Raw genomic sequence first — 24240 nt, 5'->3', positions numbered from 1 at the left:
CAGCTAACATCCCCACAGCTTACACCACTCTTTTTCTCCTTTATAAGAGTGAAACAGGACATCTTTTACAAGATTCAGACATGAACAGACACAAATTTGTTTGGGTGAAAATAATGTTAAGATAAAAATGTTACTCTCCTCACATAGTTTTTTGATGGATGCCATACTAGAACCACTTTTTATTCAATAAAAGCATGTTTATAATATATTTATACATTTTTTGAGTGTGAAGAAGCTTAAGAATATTAAGAATATTAACATCAAGTAAAGATTCTTTAAGGCTAATCTTTATTACAAATGTAGTTCTTTATGGAAACTAATATAGTTCTTTTCCATCAGTGTTTCATAGACTAATTTATGTGGGGGAACCAGCCTGAAGATTTTAGATTTCCCCTAATTCCATCACCTGATCCAACTAATTAACCAACTGACAATCCCTTGTTGAGAGTCAGGTTCCACTTTATAATGGATGTCTCTAATAACTGTGTAGTTTCACATGAACCATCAATGTAATAATTGTGTAACTACTGGTAACGTATGCATTGTTACAGATGTATACCCTGCACCGATTCTTGTTATTCTTCTATTGTCTATTGGGTGACAGTAGCCCATCTTAACTTATTGTAATTGCTCGGAAAGTTCAAATCATCTAGAAAAAGTGTTTTTACACTGGTTCAGTTGACCTGGACAGAGGATGCCTTTTTTGGACAGACCAATTTTTTGGGCCTTTGGTCCATGTCATCGTGAATGACACCTTTTAGACCAAAAAAAAATTTTTTTTTTTTTACCGAGTAAAACTCTTTAGACGGACTAAGAGTCACTGTTCTATGGCTTCCCTTATACTTCTTTGCCACCAATGTGAAACGGGCTTTGTCTTGGTTTGCGCACCAAATAAAAAAAAAAAAAAACAAGATGTTCGTTCCCAACTGGAACAAAATAATAGTATGTTCTTCAGCACAAACTGAAAGCTGTTGTGCAGGGCCCTTTGTTGTCGACACCTCATGTGACCTGTCCTCTGTTCATCTAAAGCTGATGATAATGTGGGCTGATTTACTAAAAAGCACCAAGGTTCTTATGAGAACCAGTTCAAGAACCTGAATTATTTAGATCGAAAAGCGCTAGCAAAAACCCAATTAAAGCACCTTTTTAAAGGATGTATTTGGTAGAGTGCACAGTGTTCATCAAATTCGCATGTTTTGTGTTCTGACACTATTGTGTTTGCTCTTCCTGGATGGAGCTGAGTTTAAAAAATATCAAAATTTACATATGTCCACTGATAAAATCATTGGAGCTTCCCAACTAGTGTTTCTTCAGTTTGGATAATAAGGCATTATAATTCAGCGTGCTGCTAGTTCTATAGACGAAGCACTTTAGGGGACAGATAATTACTGGGCTGTACTTTGCATTGGTTGGTTGATGCTATTGTTAAACATGTCACGCTTCATTTTTGCTCATGTTATGATGTTCACTGGCTGATTTTCCACATTCCTGAGATCGGGAATTTCTTTTTTTATGTTCAGACACGAGCATACACACTCTCATACTTGAGTTATGAGATTCAGGCAAAGGGACAAGTGTAATTGTTTTAAAATATTCTGCATCTCATTTTTGTACAGACCCACGTCACAGACCCACGTCACGACTTCTACTGTAGTGTCTCCAAAAACTATCAATGAAGATGAGGCTGTTTCTTCTACAATATATGGTCAAATTTTGTTACTTTGTGAAATATTTCTAAGCATCTTCCCTTTTGCCTTTTCTGGTTTGTTCCTTAACATTGTGTCTATATTTTATGGACCAATAGAAATGCTTTAAAATAACTTAAATATTTGAAGTCCGTCAAATTTACATTGAACGTTAAGTAGATCTGTTGATTCTCTGCTGTTTGCTGTTTTGAATATATGAAATATTTTGTATGACAGCAATGATTTGTAATGGTTTGTGTAAGTCAAATTTCTAAAGCAACCTGAGAAGCTTTTTTGTTGTTATCAAGTTCTGGGATAATATATTGTCACACAAATTTGTGATTGTGACAATCCCTAATACAGCATTTAAAAAGGGAATATTTTTTTTAAACACTTGCTTGAAAGAAAACGTATTAATATTGTAAAATCAAGTCAAGCTTAGGTTTTGTAACTGACAAAAAAAAAGTCATGAAACAGGACAAATATTTCAGGGCAAGGCAGATCTCAGACATGCACAGATACAATAAAACAGGTTTATTGTCAAAATGGGCAAGGTCAAAACCAGGGAACATCAGCAAGAGAGAGAAAACATACCATAAACTACTAACAGTCTGAGAGTCATACAAGTAGGCCAGATTCTGTGTTGAGAAACAAAACAAGGTCATACACATATGAAAACCATAGGAAAGGAAATAAATGCATTATAGGGTGGATAAACTGATAATACTCAGCAATGAATGAACTGGAGTGAGGGGTTCAAGTAGACCAGTTAGCAGGCTTTCAGAACTCAGGTGATTGGCTTCCAGGAGGTGCCGTGTGCAGTGTCATGTGATCGTGAGAGTCAGTGTGCGGTGCATCCTAGGTATCGTAGACCGGAGACTAGAGATCGCAGGTAGAGCTGAGTGTGGGAGAAACAGGAGTGCCTTCAGCACCAGGCTTGACAGATATATTCCTCTACACATCTAAGCTCTATAGAAAATATTTGTTTGGTTCCCCAAGACAGGGTCAGGAGACACTTTTTAATTTTGTAGTGATCTTCAGAGCTACTGACTGTGTTCAGTCATATCTCATACCATGATTCTGTCTCTCCAGAGGTGGCTGACCTCAATTTGAGGACCACAGACTCAAGAGACCTTCCACTGATATGGTTTTATTTTTATTTTTTTAAGAACCATCACTGGAAGGTAAATAGATGAGAGTGTGAAGAACCCTTTAAAGATAAAAAAATATATATAAAGGTTCTTTACCATCATATCTCAAAAATATTTCTTTACGAAATCAAAAATGGTCCTTTTATGGCATAATTGTATTTTTGTATAACATTATTTTTAAGGGTTTATATGTAGTCTATTAATGGCACATGGCGTTAATCTATTATAATAGGTTATGTGTTGATGCTGATCATTTTCTGCCTTTGGCATTTAAACCATGTAATCACAATATATAATTAACATAATGCTTATTCTCAGCAATACTTAATTTTAATTTCATTATTATGCACAATGGCAAGTGTTTCCTTTGTTAAATTACCATGTTTAATCCCAATTTTTTTGTATAGTACACCTTAGTCCCCATAGAGGTTATATACAGATATTAAGGTTATCTACATATTTGCACCTGGAGTCTTGTTTAAGATCAGGATATGAATTGGCTTTAGATTTTGGGTATTAAACATTAAACTAAGGGAGTCAGGTTTATATTTAGGCAAAAGTCAAGGAAATTTAACAGATATTTAGTTGAATGTAATGTTAATGTAGATTAACAATCTTGTCACATCTGGTGCCGAAAGTTCTATCTGTGATCTCCAGCCTCCAGACTAAGATACCCAGAATGCACCACACACTCATGTCATTCCCTCACATGATCACATGCTACTGCAAACAGCACCTCCAGGAAGTCAATCACTGGAATATTGAATACACCTGTTTTACACCATATATACACCATCACACTAGGGCTGCACAACATATCGTTTAAGCATCGTCATCGCGATGTGCACGTGCGCATTAGTCACATTGCAGGATGTGTGATATCACTTAAGGCAATTAAACCAAACGAGTCATGTTGCAATGTTTTGATTGTTGACACAAGAAGTAGATACACAGTACTGTCTCTGTGTCTGTGTGAGTGACAGGCTGCTGCTGCCTGAGAAGCATGAGGGGGTGGGGGAGCGTGAAGGGAGTGGGAGCAGGAGTAAACACGAGGTAACCGCATGGCCACCATCCACATGGTTGGGCGTGTGCTTGTAAACGCATGTGTCGAAAGCTGTGCACCTCAGTCCAGCACAGTTTTGCGCAGATATTTCCAGTTACAGCTGAATTCACGCTTTAAATCCCAGAAAGATGCTCTTATTTATCTTTTTAAAGGGCATTTAAATGCCTGATTAAAGGGCAGATTAATGTTGTTTTGCTGGTTTCCTCGGGTTTTGAGTGCTTGCCGCTGACTCAGCTCTTGATCGGTTCGGATGCGAAACAGTGCGCGGGTGAAGGCGGGGCTGGTGGCGTCATGAGCCTTGCATTGTTTAATAGGGCTGCAACGATTAGTCAAAATAATCGACAGTGTCAATTATTTAAATTTGTCGACTACAAATTTCATTGTCGACTAATCGTTAATTTGTAAGAGTCCTGCATTACACAAAGTCCTGGAGACAGAAGTGCAATGTGAGATGGATGAATTGCTCACTCAAACAGTTTAAATTAAACTCAGTTTGTGTCTCCAAAAGTGCCCAAACACAACAGATTATATATTTACTTATATATAACGAGTATTTTCTACGTTTAAACAACATTCAGACATTTAAATGCCTTTGAAATCTTATGTTCAGCTGTTTGTCAGAAATAATCTTGACTTATCGACTAATTGAAAAAATAGTCATCAGATTCGTTGACTACCAAAATAAAAATTAGTAGCATCTCTTTTATTTAATATTGCCATTCATATATGGTTGAAAAATGCCCTACACACACATCGCCTAGTATTTGTTGGCTTTCCATTATGTGAAGCGTTTATCTCCTTGTCTGTTTTACCCTCTTGTTTATGACCCGTTTTTTTTTTTTTTCCAACCTTGATTTCTGCCTTCCCTTTGATATCTCCTGCCTGTGTATGAGCTCTAAACTGTATTACGTTTATGATATGCTTGCTCTCCATTGTTGCTGTTGACTACTCTTTTGCCACCTACTTTATTCAATAAAGTGCTTGTATTGCATTTGCCTGTCCATTTGCCATCCAAAGGATACTATTAAATAGAGAACAAACAAATCTATTGTTTTAATGTATTTTTTCCATCCCTAGTGTTTAATAATGAGTGTTTACATTTGAGTCAGTCCAGTGGCACGTGCTTGGCATTAGTGCAGAATGTGCTGTGGAGATGGAAGCACCCTAGGGGAGCCCCCATCACCTACAGACTCATCGTCTGGCAGGCTGGAGCTCGCCGAGCATCCTGGACTCAACCTTAAATGGCCGTTTCATATTTTAGGGAGGCAAGAGCACAAAAGCGCTGACACTTGATGCTGTAATTGAATTCGTATGCTTTGGGTGCAGCTTGGCAAAGGACACTCCAAGGCTATTTGATCACATGTGCAGACACTGGTGATCAGTGAGAACATGGCAGGAGGAGAATGTGTGTGTGTGTGTGCGCCTAGCCTGAAAAGAGCTGAAGAATATTGAGCTTTTCTGTGAGAAACCGTTAATCTTCTTAGTCAGAAATGGTTGTAAAAATCCCAAAAATAAAAAATAAACATCATTAATGACTAGAAATATGTGGAATAAATGAGATGTTACATGGAAAATTCAAAGGTCACCTTCATGCATTACATTACAGCCGTAGAATGCATCATGGAAGACAACCCTCTCTCTGACAGGATCCCCAGCCTGTGATTAAACACACGGGGATAAACACAGCGAGAAGCAGCCAGGAGCAAGAGATTATGCCAGATTATTTTACAAGCTCTGAACATTTCTGTACCTACTCAAACTTGAAATCATGTTTAACACTTGACTTGTCTTACTGTCTCAAAGGTTTGTTCAACTGAGGCATAAATGGAAGCATTACACTCCTCTATTCTTTCATAACACCCTGTAAAGAGTGCAAACATTGCAGTGAGATTTCTTCAAGGCGGCTATGCTGTACTCCTGAGACATAATACTGTAGCGCAGGTCTAAAAAACACATTGAAATACAGTGATGAAATTATTGTTTTAAGCTTAGAACTGAATAGGTTTATACAGTAGGTTACTATTGGTGAGGTACAAATAAAATCAGAAACAACATAATCATTTATGTATGATTGTGTTTATTTTTTAAGACCTTGTCATTTTTTTGAATTTAATAATAACATAATTCTCTGCTGTTTAGATTGTAAGCCTTTACACAGTAGGGCTTCAAGCCATACATATAAATATTTTTGCAAACATCATATACAGTAGCTTGTATCTTAGCTTTTATTTTATTTTAATTTTATTTTGATTATTTAATTTATTTTTATTTTTATTATTTTAAAATATTCAGAAAAAATGACCCAAAAACTATTTTGTTGCTTTGTCAAATAAGTAAAAAGGCTCAATATTTCATACAGAACAATCACTATACTTTATATGAAGTCCTGTTGAAGTGTTTTCTCCAAGATTAGAATTGTTTTCAGCAGCGGTGGCAGCTTCACAGTCCTTCAAAATCCTTCTACAACATGACCTTTACAGGGATAACTAGCAAATTACAGGTTTTGGCTATTTTTCGAAATACTTGCATAATTTAAATGAAATAAAGTGTTCAGCATCACTTAACATGCTTGGTATTTGTTTACTTAGTTGACTACCTCATGGCAAACTGTCTGAAAAGTATGATTATACAAGGATAAGATGGTAGTGTTAGCTAGCTAAGCTATCTTACTGATGACTGACTGCATTTTTCTCTGTAAGTTTCAGGTTAGGTAGCTACATAGCTAACCTGCTGAGGTAAATTAGTGTCAAAATAGCACTGCTGAGCTAGGTAGCTAGCTAAATTTGTGATTAGAATAGCAGCAATGGCTGAAGTAAATGTGTGGTTAGAAAAGCACTACTGAGCTAAATTTTTGACTAACATTTCACTGCAATTTTAATTGTTGGTATTGCTTTTCTGATTGGTAAATAGTGGTTAGCTAAAAGTATGACTAGAATAACATGGCTGAAATAAATGTATGCATGGAGTAGCACTACTGAGCTGAGATAAATGTACGTATTGTGCTTTGTTGGTATGTCTGCTGAGATATTTCAGAATGTTTTACAACAAATATAAAATTGTAGTTTTGTAATGAACTTTTGTTTAAAAAAGCAGAACCAAAATGCATTTATGGTATGTAATAATTTAATTTAAAAACAAAAAAACATTTAATTACAACCTGCTATATGTCTGCTAAGCATGTGTAAGTTTTGTTTATGTGGACATATGTGGAATCTACATAACATAATCTAGGTGTAGAAAGCATTAAATCATTGTTGATGTGTTTGGTGGATGTGATTGGTGGGTGTAGTGGATAACACCACCCCCTGCCAGTGAACTACCATGTGGGAGACTGGGGTTCCAGGTCTGGGTAACTGGGTATGCTGTGCTACACCAATACAAGTCCTTGGGCAAGACTCCTAATAATACATTGTTAATGCTATAAATGTAAATGTAGTACAACATTGAAAAAACATTACAAATATGAATATGAACACATTGAAGGTTAAAATTTTTGAAACACAGTCACAGACTTGTAGACAAAACTATAGAGTAGGTATAGTAGAGTAGGGGATTTTGGAACCACTGCCCAGCTAATGTTACTATTTACTATTCAGAATCAGTGGTCTAGATTTACTATATTTTGTACAACCACATATCTCTATTACAACATATTTTTTCACAGTTCTTTATGAAACCAAAAGTGGTAATTCTATGGCTTCCCTCACAAAAAAAAACAAGCTTCTGTTGTCTTCTGCTGTTCTGAAGTGGGTGATTTTTTTTTTTTTTTTTTTTAAAGGTATAGAGGATGGCACTAGAGTCTCGGTTCCTCTCGCTGCAGTCTACTGCAGGGTATTCTGTATAATAAGGCAGTTTAAAAAATGACAATATACTGCTGTGTCATTCGCACATTACTAGCTATCAGATCCAAAGAAGTGACACTGATGAAGTGAAACGCAGGATTTGATTAGCCCGTCTCAGTAAGTGCTGAGCAAACTGAAAACCAATAAAAACGAATGTGGTTTTAATGAGCCAGTGTAGCCTTGTTTTAATCTGACCCGCAAATGTTGGCTGAGACATGTAAATAAATAATTGAGCTCTCGTCTTTTTTGGCTAAAGTTTTTAATCTCAGCTCTCAGACTGCACCTTTGGAATAGCAGGTGAGTAGATGATAAAAGATGATAAAAGTCTGAACACAGAGAAATCAAGCAACTGCGTTCCACTTTTGATAGAAATTCATCCATCATTATTTTATAAAAACGGAAACATCTGGGTTCAAGTGACTATAGAATGTAGTGATGTGAGTCTGATTAATTGCTCATATTACTTATACCAAAGTCTTTATTGTTTCAAAAGTGTTTTTATACCTTAAGTGCTTTTGATCCACTCAGCCTGTACTTAGATGTGTGTCTGAACAGTGTATAAAGCACAGCGAACATAGCTATTCTTTATTTTGCAGCATAGAATACAAAACTTGAGCCATTTCAATAAAAAAATCAATATATCTGTCACTTTTTTGGGGCCTCCCTTGTGTCTCTATTGATTGCAGGAACTTTGACTGCAAAATTAGACTCTTTTTCCGCAATGTTAAACACCATGCAGTGAGAGACATTTTCTGCATTACCAATCACCTGACTACTAATCACTTTGTAAATACTTATTTGTCTCTTCTCGAAGTATTGCCAACAAAGCTTCCACTGTATATTACACAGGTTTCTGTGTGTTTGTCTTGTTTGAGTTGGTACTTATGGCTCTGGTTTTCTTTGTTGTTTTGACTACTGAACCCTAGTTATTGTCTCCTACGTTCTGTTTCAGCCTAGCCATGTCTGATTTGTTTGTTACTCCTTCCTTACTGTGATGGTTTTACACTGCTGAGTAGAAAAGCTCCGCCATTAAAGCTGATTATTGTCCACTAGATCTGACAGAATCAGCTGTTTCTCCTTTCTGTTAGAAATGATTTCGAACAGATTTTTGTTTTGTTTTGTAGGTATGATTTAAAAAAAGAAAAAAGCATAACTAATGAAATTCTCTTGTATTGTGATCTTGTTCCAGGGAAAACGTTGGGTTTGTCTAAACTGCCAGACACAGCAAGCATTAAAAGGAGTAGAACCAGAAGGACCTCAATTAATGAAACCCAAACCACAGCCCAGTGAAGCCACCACACAAAAGAATGATCCTCCCATAGATCCCACACAGAAACAATCCACAGCCCAAATTACGAAGACCAGCTCTGCCAACCAGAAAGTTACCCAGAAAGACGATACTCCCAAACAACAGCCCAGTGTAACAGGAGCAAAACAGACTAACCATCAAAAGCCTCCTGATCAGCAGACAGCAAAGGCCGTCCCTCCCCCAGCCAAGTCTGAACCATCCTCAAAGGAAAAGCCTCCCCAGGAGGAGTCTAGTTTATTCGGTTTCGGTTTTGGTGGTGCACGATCTCGATCACCATCTCCTCAGCCCGCTGCCTCGGCTGTTTCTGGAAAGGTTCTAGGCTTTGGTTCCTCCTTGTTCAGCTCAGCTTCTAATCTGATCTCTTCGGCAGTTCAGGATGAGCCTTCCACCACACCACCAACCTCCCGTAAGGGTTCCTCAGTGTCCCAAAGCTCTGCCAATGCAACCAGCACACCTCCTGCATCACGCAAAGGTTCTGCAGCATCAGCTGCCAAACTCTCATCAACAGGGACAGAGACTACCCCCTCATCAGCTGCACAGAAGGAGAAGCTAAACGAACAGAAAGCCAAGGAACCTTTATCTCAGTCGAAGATGCCACAGCTCTCCTCACACATGCCAAAACTAGAAAAAGATGCTCACCCTCTCCCCAAAGCTTGCCCACTCTGCAAAGCTGAGCTTAAAAAGGATCCTCCTAACTATAACACCTGCACTGAATGCAAGAAGACTGTTTGTAACCTTTGTGGATTCAACCCTATGCCTCATCAAACTGAGGTACTGTTACTTAAATCTATTTTGTCTACAACAGTATATACACTCATCATTTATATATGTATATATATAAATGGCTTTATATATATATATATATATATATATATATATATATATATATATATATATATATATATATATATATATATATATATATATATATATATATGCGCAAGATAAAGGATAAAGCCAGGAACAAGAAATTATTAAACATTTAGGGCCATAGTTTAGTGATCTTCAGCACATTTAGGGCATGTTGGTGTGTCTTTGATATTGTGAGGGTGCAAAAATACGCCTTGTGCATCACGAAACACACAAAAGGCATGTACCCATACTCATACTCAAGTAACCATGAGTGTGTTTTGGATGCAACATGAAATAAACCAGTTAAATATCAGTTTGTCACATGCTCTTCCCTTTAAGAGTCAGCTGAGCTCAGACTTTGGCACGTTTGTATTTTAACAGTGCAGAGCTTTGTACTTCTTAACAGAGGATACTGACCTGTGCATTCACACTGTTAAGGTATTCCAGCAGCTTATTTAATGTTCAATGTTATTTTATTCTTTATTCTGTTTATTGTTGAGTTAAACATCAAGTTTGAAAACAGACTGTTGACGGGGTGTAAGATAGCAAAGAGCATCACGCTAGGGAGTATAGACTGATATGAGCAACATTTTTTGAGCTACACATGAAATAGTAGATTCATTGTCCACCAAGACAAAAGTAGGACTCAGTACTGAAGATGACTTGCTGTATGTGGCTTTTGTCTCGGTGGAGACAACCAATTAATCATTTGTGTGGAGGCACTACAGTCATTGGAAAGACCATAAGGCCTGGTGTCTTTATTACATGCACTTTTAAAGGCCAATGGCAAGTTGATAACATCCTGCAAGCAGTGGTTCTAACCTTTCTGAATGTACATTCTGGTTTATTAATCCAACAAGACAATGTTCATCCACATACTGTGTCAAGGGAACCTTCATGCAGAGACATCGGACATGTTGCATTACACATTCGTTACATGTTACACACTACTTCTGGATGTGTAGCTCAATATGTATTGCCTATATCATGTTATATTTTTGTTCCTGATCCTGTTCCTTTACCTCCTTTTTTCTTATTTGATGATAAGTGTTATGATGTATTCACACTGATTTTCACTGCAGTTTAAAATCATTTTAATGTTTTTTTTTTTTTAAATAAATCACTAATTTTTAGTATTTTGCCAAAAAATACATTTATTCAGGCATAAAAAGCAAATTCTAATGATCGTTTTGATAATTCTTTCAGGTGCTAGAGTGGCTTTGCTTGAACTGCCAGACACAAAGAGCCCTCAGTGATGCCTCAGTGGGTTCAAAGAAAACCTCTGGGCAACCAGTGTCTTCAGGAAAGACGGGAACAGCTCCATTATCACAGCCGACATCAGCTCCTGTGGTGGATCCTACAAAGAAATTAGCTAATCCTAAAGTAGGGGCCCCACAAGGGGAAGACAAGAAAGTTGGCATTGCTCAGAAGTTACAAGACCAGCAAACTAAGGCGCCAAACGGTACACCCCCTGCGCACAAACCTCAGCAGCAAGAAACTGGGAAATCTCAGGTAGAGGCAGCAAAGACAGTCAAATCAGAAACCCAGGAAGAGTCAGGATTCTTCGGTTTCGGTTTTGGTGGCGCTCAAACTCGACCCCCATCTCCTCAACCTGCCGTCTCGGCTGTTTCTGGGAAAGTTCTAGGCTTTGGCTCATCCTTCCTTAGCTCAGCGTCCAATCTGATCTCATCGGCTGTTCAGGACGAGCCTTCCACAACTCCGCCAACCTCTCGCAAGGGTTCATCAGTTTCCCAGACTTCATCCAAAACAACACCACCTGCTTCTCGTAAGGGTTCATCAGTTTCCCAGACATCTCACAAGCCTGAAACAGCGGCCCCCACGCCAGCTACTTTTCAAAAAGGTACTGAAGCTTCCCAGGATGTAAAGAGAATACCACATGCAAATCAGAGTAAACCAAACGTCGATCAACAAACAGAAGAAAAGAAGGTCCAGGAACCACAGCCAACCAAAACACCATTACCACAAGCTAAGAAGCTACCTAATTCCTGTCCACTTTGCAAAACAGACATCAAGAAAGACCCCCCTAACTACAACACCTGCACTGAATGCAAGAGTATTGTGTGCAACCTTTGTGGATTCAACCCTGTGCCACATCAAACAGAGGTATGGTAACTACAATGTACTTATTTTGGTTATGTTTAGCATAGTATATTAAATTTACATTTAAACAAAGGCCAATATGTTGTAATGTTTTGGTTGATTTTGAAACTATCATTATCATTGCCTTGTACCAATGTTATTAGCTGCACTAGGCTTAGAGAAGTACAGAAGTCTGTACTTTCATCTACATACATTTTTAGCCATTTTTTAGCCCCCTGTTCTTCCATAGTCAGGACCACTACAGATTGGGTACTATTTGGATCTGTCTATCAAAGCATACTGTGGGCAGCACAATCTGACCACTGATGAAGGATGACCAGCACAAACTACTGTGTAGCACCAGATGAGCTTCTGTTTCTGACTTATTTACATCTAAAAGGTGGAGCAGCTAGGTATGATGGTCCAATAGAGTGATGAGTTAGTGGATAGTGTTTAAAAACTCCAGCAACACTGACAATTGAAGAACAGGGGAAAATAACCTTTTTCAGATCATTAGATAATTAAGGACTAAAGTCTGTAATCTCAGATCTACAAAGTGCCTACGTATGTAGTAATTAGTGTAGAATTAATGTAGAAATAAGTATGTGGTAATAATATGGTAATAATTAGATTGTAGGACCCAGGCTTATTAATCAACTCATTTTAACTCCAGGTAAAGGAGTGGCTCTGCCTAAACTGCCAGACAAAGCGAGCGTCACAAGCATCATCTGTTCCGCCCCAGTCACAAGCTAAGAAAACCCCTCCACCCTCATCCCCTCAAAAAAAGGACACCGCTGCTATGGAAGCCCCTCAAAAGAAGGGAGGGCTTTCTAATGAAACTGTTAAAAAAGGCCAGGAAACTGCTGCAGCAAAGCAACCATCTGACACATCTGCTGGAGTTGATGGGAAGCAGCTGAATGCTACTCCCACGCAACAGCTCAATCCCCAGCAGCCAACCAGTCAAAAGGATGATAAGCCTCAAAATCAGACATTGAAAGGTCAACCCTCTTCTGCCAAGACTGAAAACCCTCAAGAAAGCTCAGGCTTCTTTGGGTTTGGTGGAGCTCGATCTCGATCGCCATCTCCACAACCTCCTGTTTCTGCTGTTTCTGGAAAGGTCCTAGGTTTCGGCTCATCTTTGTTCAGCTCAGCGTCAAATCTGATCTCATCAGCTGTTCAGGACGAGTCTTCTACAACAACGCCACCGACGTCTCGTAAGGGTTCACAGGTTTCTCAGAGTTCCCTTAAGACAAGCACCCCACCCTCTTCTCGAAAAGGCTCTGCAGTGTCTCAGTCATCTCTCAGAACCACCCCACCACCTCCAACTTCACGAAAGGGATCTGAAACATCCGAAGATGCTCAGAATAAACAACCACAGCCCCAGCCAAATCAGGACCACAAACAGGAGAAGACAAAGCCAGTAACTCTGCAGGGAAAAGAGCCATTAAAAGGAGCTGAATCCAAACCAGAGCCCTCAAAAGTTCAGGCTGTTCCCAAAGATTGTCCACTCTGCAAAGTGGATCTCAAGAAAGACCCTCCCAACTACAACACCTGCACTCAGTGCAAAAGCATCGTTTGCATGCAGTGTGGGTTCAATCCCATTCCACATCAAACAGAGGTAAGTGGACTGACTATATACTGACATACCTTTTACCATGAGACAGGAACTATTATTTATCCTATGCCATGTCCCATGCAAGCTAAAGAATGCTGCAATGACCTGTGGGATTTGTGGTTAAGGTCTTGTGCTTTAAATGTCACTTGTTTGTTCACATGGGCAGTCCTAGCCAGACACATCCAGACACAATCATCACCATACACATAGTGCAGTGGCACTATGTCCACTGTGGGTGGTAATGATTGTGACTGATGGGGTCTGGCTAGAGAAATGAATCTGGCAAATTCTTTGAGATATAGTATGTGTATGAGACCTTGTGCATTGAATGCAGTAGAGTTGCTTGTCTGACTATATGGACAGATTTAGCCAGACACTGCCGGTTACAATTATTACCAACCCCTGTGTTATGGCTACTATGGGTGGTAATGTCTCCTATGACATTTTCCTTAAAACTGTGGATCAAGAACGATGGAAAGTCCAATCTATCTGGTACCCATTTCAAACTCTGATAATTAATGTTGCATTTCCATGAGCTGGCCAGCATTTAGCCTCACTCACAAGACCACACCTCACAATCTATACACTACAAACTATCCTAAGCTGTCCACTGAGGGTAACACTTTATAATCAATTTACATTCTGCTATCCCATGATTTTGGCATGTATTTTTTTAAAATTCTCAGGTCCTTGAATTTCTCATTAATGTTAACAAATATGGTTGCCACAAATATACTCCATTTTAGATCATTTGTCTTACAACCAATGATTGTTTCTACAGATGAAGGAGTGGCTCTGTTTGAATTGCCAAATGCAGCGAGCTTCAGCAGGTCCCCCTACACCACCACAAGCTAGCAAGGTCCCTCCATCAGTAACACCACAGAAGAAGGAGATTTCAGGTCTAGAAAAGGATAAGAAACCACTTGTTGATGGAAGACCAGAAGAAAAACAAGCTGCAGCAGAGAAAAAGCAACCCTTGACTGTTCCTACAACAAAACAGGCTCAGAATCAAAAACCTGAGCAGCCCCAGCAGAAAAAAGCTGGAGTTTCTGAACCTCCTCCCAAAGAGGAATCGGGCTTCTTCAGCTTTGGCTTTGGGGCACGATCTCGGTCACCATCTCCCCAGCCTCAGCCTCTTGCTGTTTCTGGAAAAGTAATTGGTTTTGGATCCTCTTTCCTGAGCTCTGCATCTAATCTGATATCTTCAGCTGTTCAAGATGTGCCATCTACAACACCTCCAATTTCACGCAAAGGCTCTACCATTTCTCAAACCTCTGAAAAGACAGCCCCAACACCTCCGACTTCCCGTAAAGGTTCTGAGGCTCCTCAACCACCTCGGAAGCTCAGCTCCACACCACCTGCTGCCCAAAAGGGATCCTCCCAGGACTCTCCAAAAATGAACCCAAAGAACATAACAAAACCACCCACTGATCAGAATCAGGAGGTCAAAAAACCTACACCAACACCTGGGCCCATTCCAAAGGGCACAGCACCTCCATCAGATACTAACAAAACATCAGCAACTACTCAGCCTCTTCCCAACAACTGCCCACTCTGCAAAGTGGAAATTAAGAAGAATCCTCCCAACTACAACACCTGCACTGAGTGCAAGAACGTAGTTTGTGACCTTTGTGGATTTAACCCAACACCAGACCAGACAGAGGTAAGAACACTTGTTAGTGTTAATATATATATATATATATATATATATATATATATATATATATATATATATATACACGGGCAGAATCCAACAAAATTAATTTTAGTGGCTTTAATGTATTAAATATCATTAAAAAATAAAATTAGTTTAGCAGAATTAAAAGCTTATAAAACTGTAGAAGTGTCCAAAAGCTAGACGCCATTTGCTAAAGGTATCACTGTTATTAGTGACTATCACTATTATTATTATTATGTTATATGAATAAATGACTATAAAAAATGACTATGGACAGCACAACACATTTTAAATGTGAGGCCACCATATGTCTTGTTTGGCTGCCTGCAGTATGATGTGGTGGAATTATACTGATGACATCAGTGAAGCCATCAGTGCATGCTTTCCTTAATTCCTTTCGGGATCCAACTATCCGTCCATCCGTCTATCTATCCATCCATCTGTCTATCTAAGCTGACTCTCTCACAGTGGCCCAGGAGTTAAACTGAGCCCAAGTATCTTTAGTTTGTCTTAGTAGCAAACAGAGCAGAGTTCTGGCACTTAAATTTGATGGAAAAGTGTATTCAGGCTAAATTACGGTGCAGTGTAAACTCAATAAAGGTAGTCCGAGACAAATATTCCGGAAAAAGGTGTTAGCCTAGCAAAAAAAAAAATTGGTAGTATCTACTGTGCAGACTCTGGTTGCAATTAGAAGACCTTTTTTGCCAACATTTTACATTTATGGCATGAAGCAAATACACTTATCCAGAGCGACATAGTCATTCTCTCCAAATCTAGTATCAATACCAGATTAGATACTAGTAGATACTAGATAGATACTAGTTGTCAAATCATGAAATGACAAGAGTCTGCTCAAGCACCTGGTGGCCTCTCTAAACAGAAATAGCTGAATTTTTGTATAAAATGTTTGTATAAAAAGGAATGGAATCACAGTATCCATGCTTTTGTACAGTAATTATTGTGAACTTCTTCAGAAACAAATTTCACTGTTATTACAGGTCAAGGTGTGGCTCTGTCTGAACTGCCAGGTGAAGCGAGCATCAGGACCACCTAATCCAGCTCCGCCTCAACCGGTCAAAGCACCACCATCGCAACCATCACCACCACAAAAGGAGGTTCAAGCTCAAGGTCCCTTGCAAAAACCTTCTCAAAATCAGGAATCGAAAGCCGCTCCTCCAGAGCAGAGATCAAAAGGTGACGGACCTGCAAAACCTACTCCTCCACAAACCGAACCCTCGAAAGAGGAGTCAGGCCTTTTTGGTTTTGGTTTCGGTGCTGCTCGATCTCGCTCCCCATCCCCACAGTCTGCTGCCTCTGCTGTTTCTGGGAAGGTTCTCGGCTTTGGGTCGTCCTTCCTCAGTTCAGCATCTAATCTTATTTCTACAGCTGTCCAGGATGAGCCTTCCAAAACCCCTCCGACGTCTCGTAAAGGTTCCTCAGTTTCTCAAGCTTCGGTTAAAAGTCCAACACCACCAGCTTCTCGCAAAGCATCTTCAGTTTCGCAAACCTCTGAGAAGACTCCCTCAGTCTCTAAAGAGCTGTTAAAGGAAACAAAACCTGGGGAGAAAAAAGCAGTGGAACAGGCCACCAAAGGACCCTCCGCTCAAGAGAAAAAAGATGCATCAGACCTCCCAAATGCCTGTCCACTGTGCAAAGAGAAAATCAAACATGTTTCAAATGTTAGCACGTGCACTTCTTGCAAGAGTGTTGTGTGCAATTTCTGTGGATTTAATCCAACACCGGAGCAAACTGGGGTAAGACAATACTTTTTTATCTGTTTTGAAGTAAAAATGTCTTGGAACTAACAGACTAATCATATATACCACATACCATATATATAATAAACCTTCTTATTCATTATTTTAATTTAAATCTAAGAAAGGATATCTTGCTTTGGGTGGTGTAACTATCTCTACTATTCAAGGACGCTGTTCTACAAGACTTTGAACCATTGCTTAAAAGACAAGACCACTACTCCCTAACTCCCCAACTGCCATTTTTTGGAAAAGCAACATCATTGTGGATAATACAGTTCCAAGCTTGGCTGTAGGCTACATTTTATTTCAATGGAAAACTTCTTTTTAAAATGCTGTGTATTCTGAGACTAGGTCTAATTCCTGCCAAGATACTGCCCCAATGTGTACAAAACTAAGAAATTGGCAACTGTACTAAATATGTAGCCCAGCCTCTTTTCCCCATCATAACCACTCTATTCCCATGTTGGCTCTACAGGTAAAGGAGTGGCTTTGTTTGAACTGCCAGGTTCAGCGAGCATCAGAACCTCCACCTTCACAAACCCAAGCTAACAAAGTAGCTCCACCAGTATCCTCGCAGAAGACTTCAGATATTCCCCAAAAGAAACCAAGTCACCCAGTAGATGCTACAAAGCAAGATCAGAAACCAGCTGCAACTGTGCAACCAGTTGCTTCAGAGAAGAAAACAAATTCAGATTCCACACAGCAAGATCAGGCACTTTCTGTTGCTGGGAAACCAGATGAGTCCCAGAAACCCACTTCCCCTCAATCTGCACCAAAGCCTTCTACTGCAAACCCTCCTCCGAAAGAGGAGCCAGGCTTTTTTGGTTTGGGGTTTGGTGGTACAAGAACTACATCAGATTCAGCCTCTGCTGTTTCTGGAAAGGTTCTAGGTTTTGGGTCATCAATCATTAGCTCTGCATCTAATCTGATTTCTTCAGCAGCTCAGGATGAGCCCTGTACAACACCACCAGCATCCCGTAAGGGCTCTGCTGCATCCCAGACATCTGCAAAGAATGCTCCAGTGCCACCAGCTTCTTCACAGGGATCAGATTTACAAACCGCTCCAAAACCCACCTCCTCTGAGGAGACAAAAACACCTGCTCTTCTCAAAAAGGAAGAAAAGAAATCTGCAGATAAAGCACCAAATGCTCAGTCTGCCAAAGCACCATCTGCTCCAGCGAAAGAGGATGAAAACTCATCAAAAGTCCCCAGAAATTGTCCACTTTGCAAGGAAAAATTCAAAGATGAACCTCCGAACTTTAGCACTTGCACTTCCTGCAAAGCCACTGTGTGTAACTTGTGTGGATTCAACCCCATGCCTCATCAGACAGATGTAAGAGAATATTAAACTAGATTATTATTGTTATTATTGCATTGTATTTGGGTCAGTATCATAATAACATAACTCTTTTGTCCGCGGCATAGTTGTTTAAATTGTGTATAAATACTGTGTGAGAATACATTTCTTTAGATTAAACTGAAAAAATACACTATTACAAATATAATTGAATGTTCAAATTCACTTTAAATTACAGTTTTTTTATGTGGGTGTCATCTTGATCACAATCAGTAGCATTTACTATTAGTGACATCCTTTATACTTTTTTACTGTATTTTTAAGGGTCTTAAGACACTTGCCTCATCTTTAGCATTTAATAATATTTATTTCACCAGATATTTCTCATATTTTCTCCCTATTTTACTGAGGTAAAGTTTAAGCAATTTACCCTTTCATGGAAAATATTATGGTGATTTAAAATCATTTTAGAAATATTTTAAATAATTGCAAATCTGTGCCAACCACATTTTCACCAAATGCAATTCTTTTGCTAAACACCATGATAGAAAATGAAAATATAAATATGAAGAAAAAATGTTGTCTGAAGTCTTATAAATATCATAAATTGTCAAAACCACTGTAATGCTGAAGTTATTATATGATTATTATATGCTTCAGATAATGACCTATTATTCTCATTTACCTTTTGATGACATGCCACCATTGCTTACTCCAACAGGTGAAGGAATGGTTGTGTTTGAATTGCCAAATGAAGCAAGCACCAGTACCCCACCCTGCACAGCCTAAACCTGAGGAAAGCAAAGCACCACCACCAGTACCAAAGAAGGATGTTCCAGCTCCAGATCCACAGAAAGATGAGAAACCTTCTGCACCTGATAAAGCAAAAGACAAGCCAGGTTCAACAGAGCCCCAGAAACCTACAACTCCAGCAGCACAGAAACCTTCTCTTACTCAGTCTGCTCCTCCACAAAAACCTGAGCCTAAAGAAGAGCAGTCTGGTTTCTTTGGTTTTGGTTTTGGTGGTGCTAGATCTCGATCACCATCTCCTCAGCCTGCTGCTGCCACTGCTGTTTCTGGGAAGGTTCTAGGCTTCGGCTCATCCTTGTTTAGTTCTGCATCTAATCTGATCACCTCAGCTGTTCAGGATGAGCCCTCCACGACACCACCAACCTCCCGCAAGGGCTCTACAATATCGCAGAGTTCTGTAAAGACTGCTCCAACTCCACCTTCCTCTCAAAAGGGATCTGTAGCACAGAAACAAGAGGAAAAGAAAGTTTTAGAAGATAAATCAAAAGAGCAGGTGGCGAAGGCCCCAGTTTCACTTGTTAAAAAGGATGCCCCTCCATTAGATATTCCCAAAGCTTGTCCACTCTGTAAGGCTGACATTAAGAAGGATCCTCCTAACTATAACACCTGCTCTGAATGCAAGAACACTGTGTGTAACCTATGTGGATTCAGCCCTGTTCCACAAACTGAGGTAATTCTCAATGTTCCTTTTATGGTTTATTATTTTTTTCTTTCAGAAAAGACCTTAAATTTAACACATGGAATCATATACATTTTATTGCTTAAACAGCTCATAAATTATTATTTTCACCAGTTTTAACCTGCTTTATGACTCTACAGGTGAAGGAGTGGCTGTGTTTGAACTGCCAGATGAAAAGGGCCCAAGAACCTTCTCCTGCACAGCTTCAAACACAGGCTAAGAAATTTCCTCCACCAGCATCACCACAGAAGGAGACTCCAACTCCTGGTTTTCCAGAGAAGAAGCCAAGTGCTCAGGTAGAAACTACAGTGAAAGATGAGAAACCATCTGTGGCTGCAAAACCAGAGGACAAGCCTCATCCTGTTGTGGAGTCCCAGAAATCCACTACTGTTCCCACTACACAACAACCTGCTCGAGAAGGTCAGAAAGCACCAGAACAAAAGCCAACTCAACCGCAGATAGCAAAAGCTGTCCTATCCCCTGCCAAGTCTGGACCAAAGGAGGAATCAGGACTCTTCGGTTTTGGATTTGGTGGTGCCAGATCGAGGTCGCCATCTCCTCAGACTGCTGCTTCTGCTGTTTCTGGAAAGGTTCTCGGTTTTGGCTCCTCTTTTCTTAGCTCTGCATCTAATTTGATCTCCTCAGCTGTTCAGGATGAACCATCCACCACACCACCAACCTCTCGGAAGGGTTCTTCAGTATCTCAGAGTTCTGCAAAGAATGTTCCAACACCACCTGCTTCACGAAAGGTATCTGTAGCACAAAAACAAGAGGAAAAGAAACTTCCAGAAGAGCAGGCGGTAAAAGCACCAGTTTCTGTTGAGAAAAAGGGTGAACCTCTCAAAGAACCTCTTGGAAATTGTCCACTTTGCAAGGTTGAGCTTAAGAAGGATCCACCTAACTATAACACCTGCACTGAATGCAAGAACACTGTGTGTAACCTTTGTGGATTCAGCCCTGTTCCACAAGATACTGAGGTAAGAGAATGTGTAACACAAAATATGTTATTCCTGCAATTTTGTATAGACTTCCCTGTATAATACAAGAAGCAATACAGTCAATACAATGTCAAAGGTTCTGACCCTTAATTTCTTCCATGACTGTACAGGTAAAGGAGTGGCTGTGTTTGAACTGCCAGATGATGAGAGCCCAAGGACCACCTCCTGCACAGCCTCAAACACAGGCTAACAAAGTTCCTCCATCTGCGTCACCACAGAAGAAGGAGGCTTCAACTCCAGGCCTTCCAGAAAAGAAGCCAACAGCTACAGTAGAGGCTGCAGTGAAAGATCAGAAACCATCTGTGGCTGCAAAACCAGAGGAAAAGCCTCTTCCAGTAGCTGAGTCCCAGAAATCCACAGCTGTTCCATTAACACAGCCATCTGCTCAAGAAGGCCAAAAGGCACCAGAACCATCCATCCAAAAAGATGCCAGTGCAACTCTACCTTCAGAACAAAAGCTAGCTCAACAGCAGACAGCAAAACCTGGCTCATCCCCTGCCAAGTCTGGACCACCGCCAAAGGCTGAACCACCACCAAAGGAGGAATCAGGACTCTTTGGGTTTGGATTTGGTGGTGCTCGATCGAGATCACCATCTCCTCAGACTGCTGCTTCTGCTGTTTCTGGAAAAGTTCTAGGGTTTGGCTCCTCTTTTCTTAGCTCTGCATCTAATTTGATCACATCAGCTGTTCAAGATGAAAAATCCACCACACCACCAACCTCTCGGAAGGGTTCTACAGTATCTCAAAGTTCTGCAAAGAATGTTCCAACACCACCTGCTTCACGAAAGGGATCTGTAGCACAGAAACAAGAGGAAAAGAAAGTTCCAGAAGAGCAGGTGGCAAGGGCCCCAGTTTCTCTTGAGAAAAAGGGTGAACCGCTCAAAGAACCTCTTGGAGATTGTCCACTTTGCAAGGTTGAGCTTAAGAAGGATCCACCTAACTATAACACCTGCACTGAATGCAAGAACACTGTGTGCAACCTTTGTGGATTCAGCCCTGTTCTACAAGATACTATGGTAAGACAAAATGTAATAAAAAATATTGTAATTCCTGTAATTATGTCATAATTTATATTTTGGTGACACACTATATATCATTCAAATCAATACATACAGCACATTTCCAACACTAATCTTCTTTAATGGCTTTACAGGTAAAGGAGTGGCTGTGTTTGAACTGCCAGGTCAAGAGAGCTCAGGAACCTCCTCCTGCACAGCCTCAAACACAGGCTACCAAAGTTCCTCCACCAGCATCACCACAAAAGAAAGAGTCTACGACCTCAGATGTTCCACAGAAACAGCCAAGTGCTCCAGCAGAGACTACAGAGAAAGATCAAAAACCACCCATGGCTGCAAAACTAGAGGACAAGCCTGTTCCAGTAGTGGATTCCCAGAAATCCTCTGCTATTCCCTCTACACAGCTGCCTGCTCCTGATGGTCAAAAAGCACCAGAACCGTCTATCCCAAAACAAGCCAGTGCAACTCAATTACCAGAACAAAGGTCAGATCAACAGCAGGTGGCAAAAACTGGTCCATCCCCTGCCAGGTCTGGAGAACCGCCAAAGGCTGAACCACAAAAGGAAGAGCCAGGTCTCTTTGGGTTTGGATTTGGTGGTGCTCGATCTCGCTCACCATCTCCTCAGACTGCTGCTTCTGCTGTTTCTGGAAAGGTTCTTGGTTTTGGCTCCTCTTTTCTTAGCTCTGCATCTAATTTGATCTCATCAGCTGTTCAAGATGAAAAATCCACCACACCACCAACCTCTCGGAAGGGTTCTACAGTATCACAGAGTTCTGCAAAGAATGTTCCAACACCACCTGCTTCACGAAAGGGTTCTGTCGCACAGAAACAAGAGGAAAAGAAAGTTCCAGAAGAGCAGGTGGTAAAAGCACCAGTTCCTCTTGAGAAAAAGGATAAACCTCTAAAAGAACCTTTTGGGCCTTGTCCACTTTGCAAGGTTCAGCTTAAGAAGGACCCACCTAACTATAACACCTGCACTGATTGCAAGAGCACTGTGTGTAACCTTTGTGGATTCAGCCCTGTTCCACAAGATTCTGAGGTAAGGGAATATTTGATATAATTTGATATAAATATAATATTTGATATAGCTTTGCTCTATAAAGCACTGTTCAGTTTTAAAACCAATGCAAACAGGTTTTCACTAGTAATCTGTTTCACGGCTCTACAGGTGAAGGAGTGGCTATGCTTGAACTGCCAGATGAAGAGAGCCCAAGAACCTCCTCCTGTGCAGCCTCAAACCCAGGCTAACAAAGTTCCTCCACCAGCATCACCACAGAAGAAAGAGGCTCCAACTCCAGGCCTTCCAGAGAAGAAGCCCAGTGTTTCAGTAGAGACTACAGTGAAAGATCAGAAACCATCTGTTGCTGCAAAACCAGAGGATAAACCTGTTCCTTCTACTCCTCTTCCTGCTCCAGGAACTCAAAAAGCACCAGAGCAGACCACTGCTATTGCAACTCCACCATCACAACAAAAGCCAGTTGAGCAGCAGAGAGCAAAAGCTGGACCTTCCCCTGCCAAACCTGGACCACCGCCAAAGGCTGAACCACAAAAGGAGGAATCAGGACTCTTTGGGTTTGGATTTGGTGGTGCTCGATCAAGATCACCATCTCCTCAGACTGCTGCTTCTGCTGTTTCTGGAAAAGTTCTCGGTTTTGGCTCCTCTTTTCTTAGCTCTGCATCTAATTTGATCTCATCAGCTGTTCAGGATGAACAATCCACCACACCACCAACCTCTCGGAAGGGTTCTACAGAATCTCAGAGTTCTGCAAAGAATGTTCCAACACCACCTGCTTCACGGAAGGGATCTGTAGCACAGAAACAAGAGGAAAAGAAAGTTCCAGAAGAGCAGGTGGTAAAAACACCATCTTCTGTTGAGAAAAAGGGTGAACCTCTCAAAGAACCTCTTGGAGCTTGTCCACTTTGCAAGGTTGAGCTTAAGAAGGATCCACCTAACTATAACACCTGCACTGAATGCAAGAATACTGTGTGCAACCTTTGTGGATTCAGCTCAGTGCCTGAGCAAACAGAGGTAAAATACCTTTTATTGTTGTTGTCTATTGTTGTAAGAACACTTTATGGACAGAAGGATTGGGGCATACCTCACATCTTGTCATTAAATTTAAGTATTTAATTCACAAACATTTGTGAAACAAATGGTGATTATAAAGAGTTTGAGTGTATTTGAGTGTCATCTTTAATAGAATGCAACCTTTGCATCAAGTCATTTAATAAAACTGCTGTTGGAGCTGCAAAAAGGGGGACCAACTCCATACTAATGTCTATATATTTTGAATAGGATGCAATAAACGGTCATGTATATGTGTGATGTTTAATTGTCCCAATACTTTTTGTCCATATAGTGTTTCTCTGCTTAGCCACCTCTTTTG

At 40.2% G+C, this 24240-nt stretch overlaps 1 protein-coding gene and 1 long non-coding RNA gene across 9 annotated transcripts in view; one reads left to right on the top strand and one right to left on the bottom strand.

Annotated features, from left to right (window-relative positions):
• Positions 1 to 24240, top strand: part of pclob (piccolo presynaptic cytomatrix protein b) — a 129302-nt gene that overhangs the window by 24265 nt on the left and 80797 nt on the right. For 6 of the 8 annotated variants that reach the window (XM_022679579.2, XM_049483371.1, XM_049483370.1 and 3 more), the window contains exons 4-14: positions 8931 to 9821; positions 11109 to 12026; positions 12676 to 13620; positions 14399 to 15280; positions 16294 to 17049; positions 17528 to 18385; positions 19071 to 19829; positions 19979 to 20815; positions 20947 to 21852; positions 21990 to 22892; positions 23022 to 23882. In XM_022679579.2, coding sequence (XP_022535300.2) covers positions 8931 to 9821; positions 11109 to 12026; positions 12676 to 13620; positions 14399 to 15280; positions 16294 to 17049; positions 17528 to 18385; positions 19071 to 19829; positions 19979 to 20815; positions 20947 to 21852; positions 21990 to 22892; positions 23022 to 23882 — 9516 coding nt within the window. The remainder of the gene's footprint in view (positions 1 to 8930; positions 9822 to 11108; positions 12027 to 12675; positions 13621 to 14398; positions 15281 to 16293; positions 17050 to 17527; positions 18386 to 19070; positions 19830 to 19978; positions 20816 to 20946; positions 21853 to 21989; positions 22893 to 23021; positions 23883 to 24240) is intronic. The other 2 variants (XM_049483372.1, XM_049483373.1) reach the window with 2 other exon arrangements.
• The window catches only part of LOC125804545 (uncharacterized), a 57985-nt gene that overhangs the window by 6221 nt on the left and 27524 nt on the right, over positions 1 to 24240 (bottom strand). The window lies entirely within an intron of this gene.

The sequence above is a fragment of the Astyanax mexicanus genome, chromosome 9, assembly GCF_023375975.1.
Source record: "Astyanax mexicanus isolate ESR-SI-001 chromosome 9, AstMex3_surface, whole genome shotgun sequence".
In the NCBI taxonomy this organism is placed as follows: domain Eukaryota; kingdom Metazoa; phylum Chordata; class Actinopteri; order Characiformes; family Acestrorhamphidae; genus Astyanax; species Astyanax mexicanus.
This window is presented reverse-complemented; position numbering and strand designations above follow the sequence as displayed.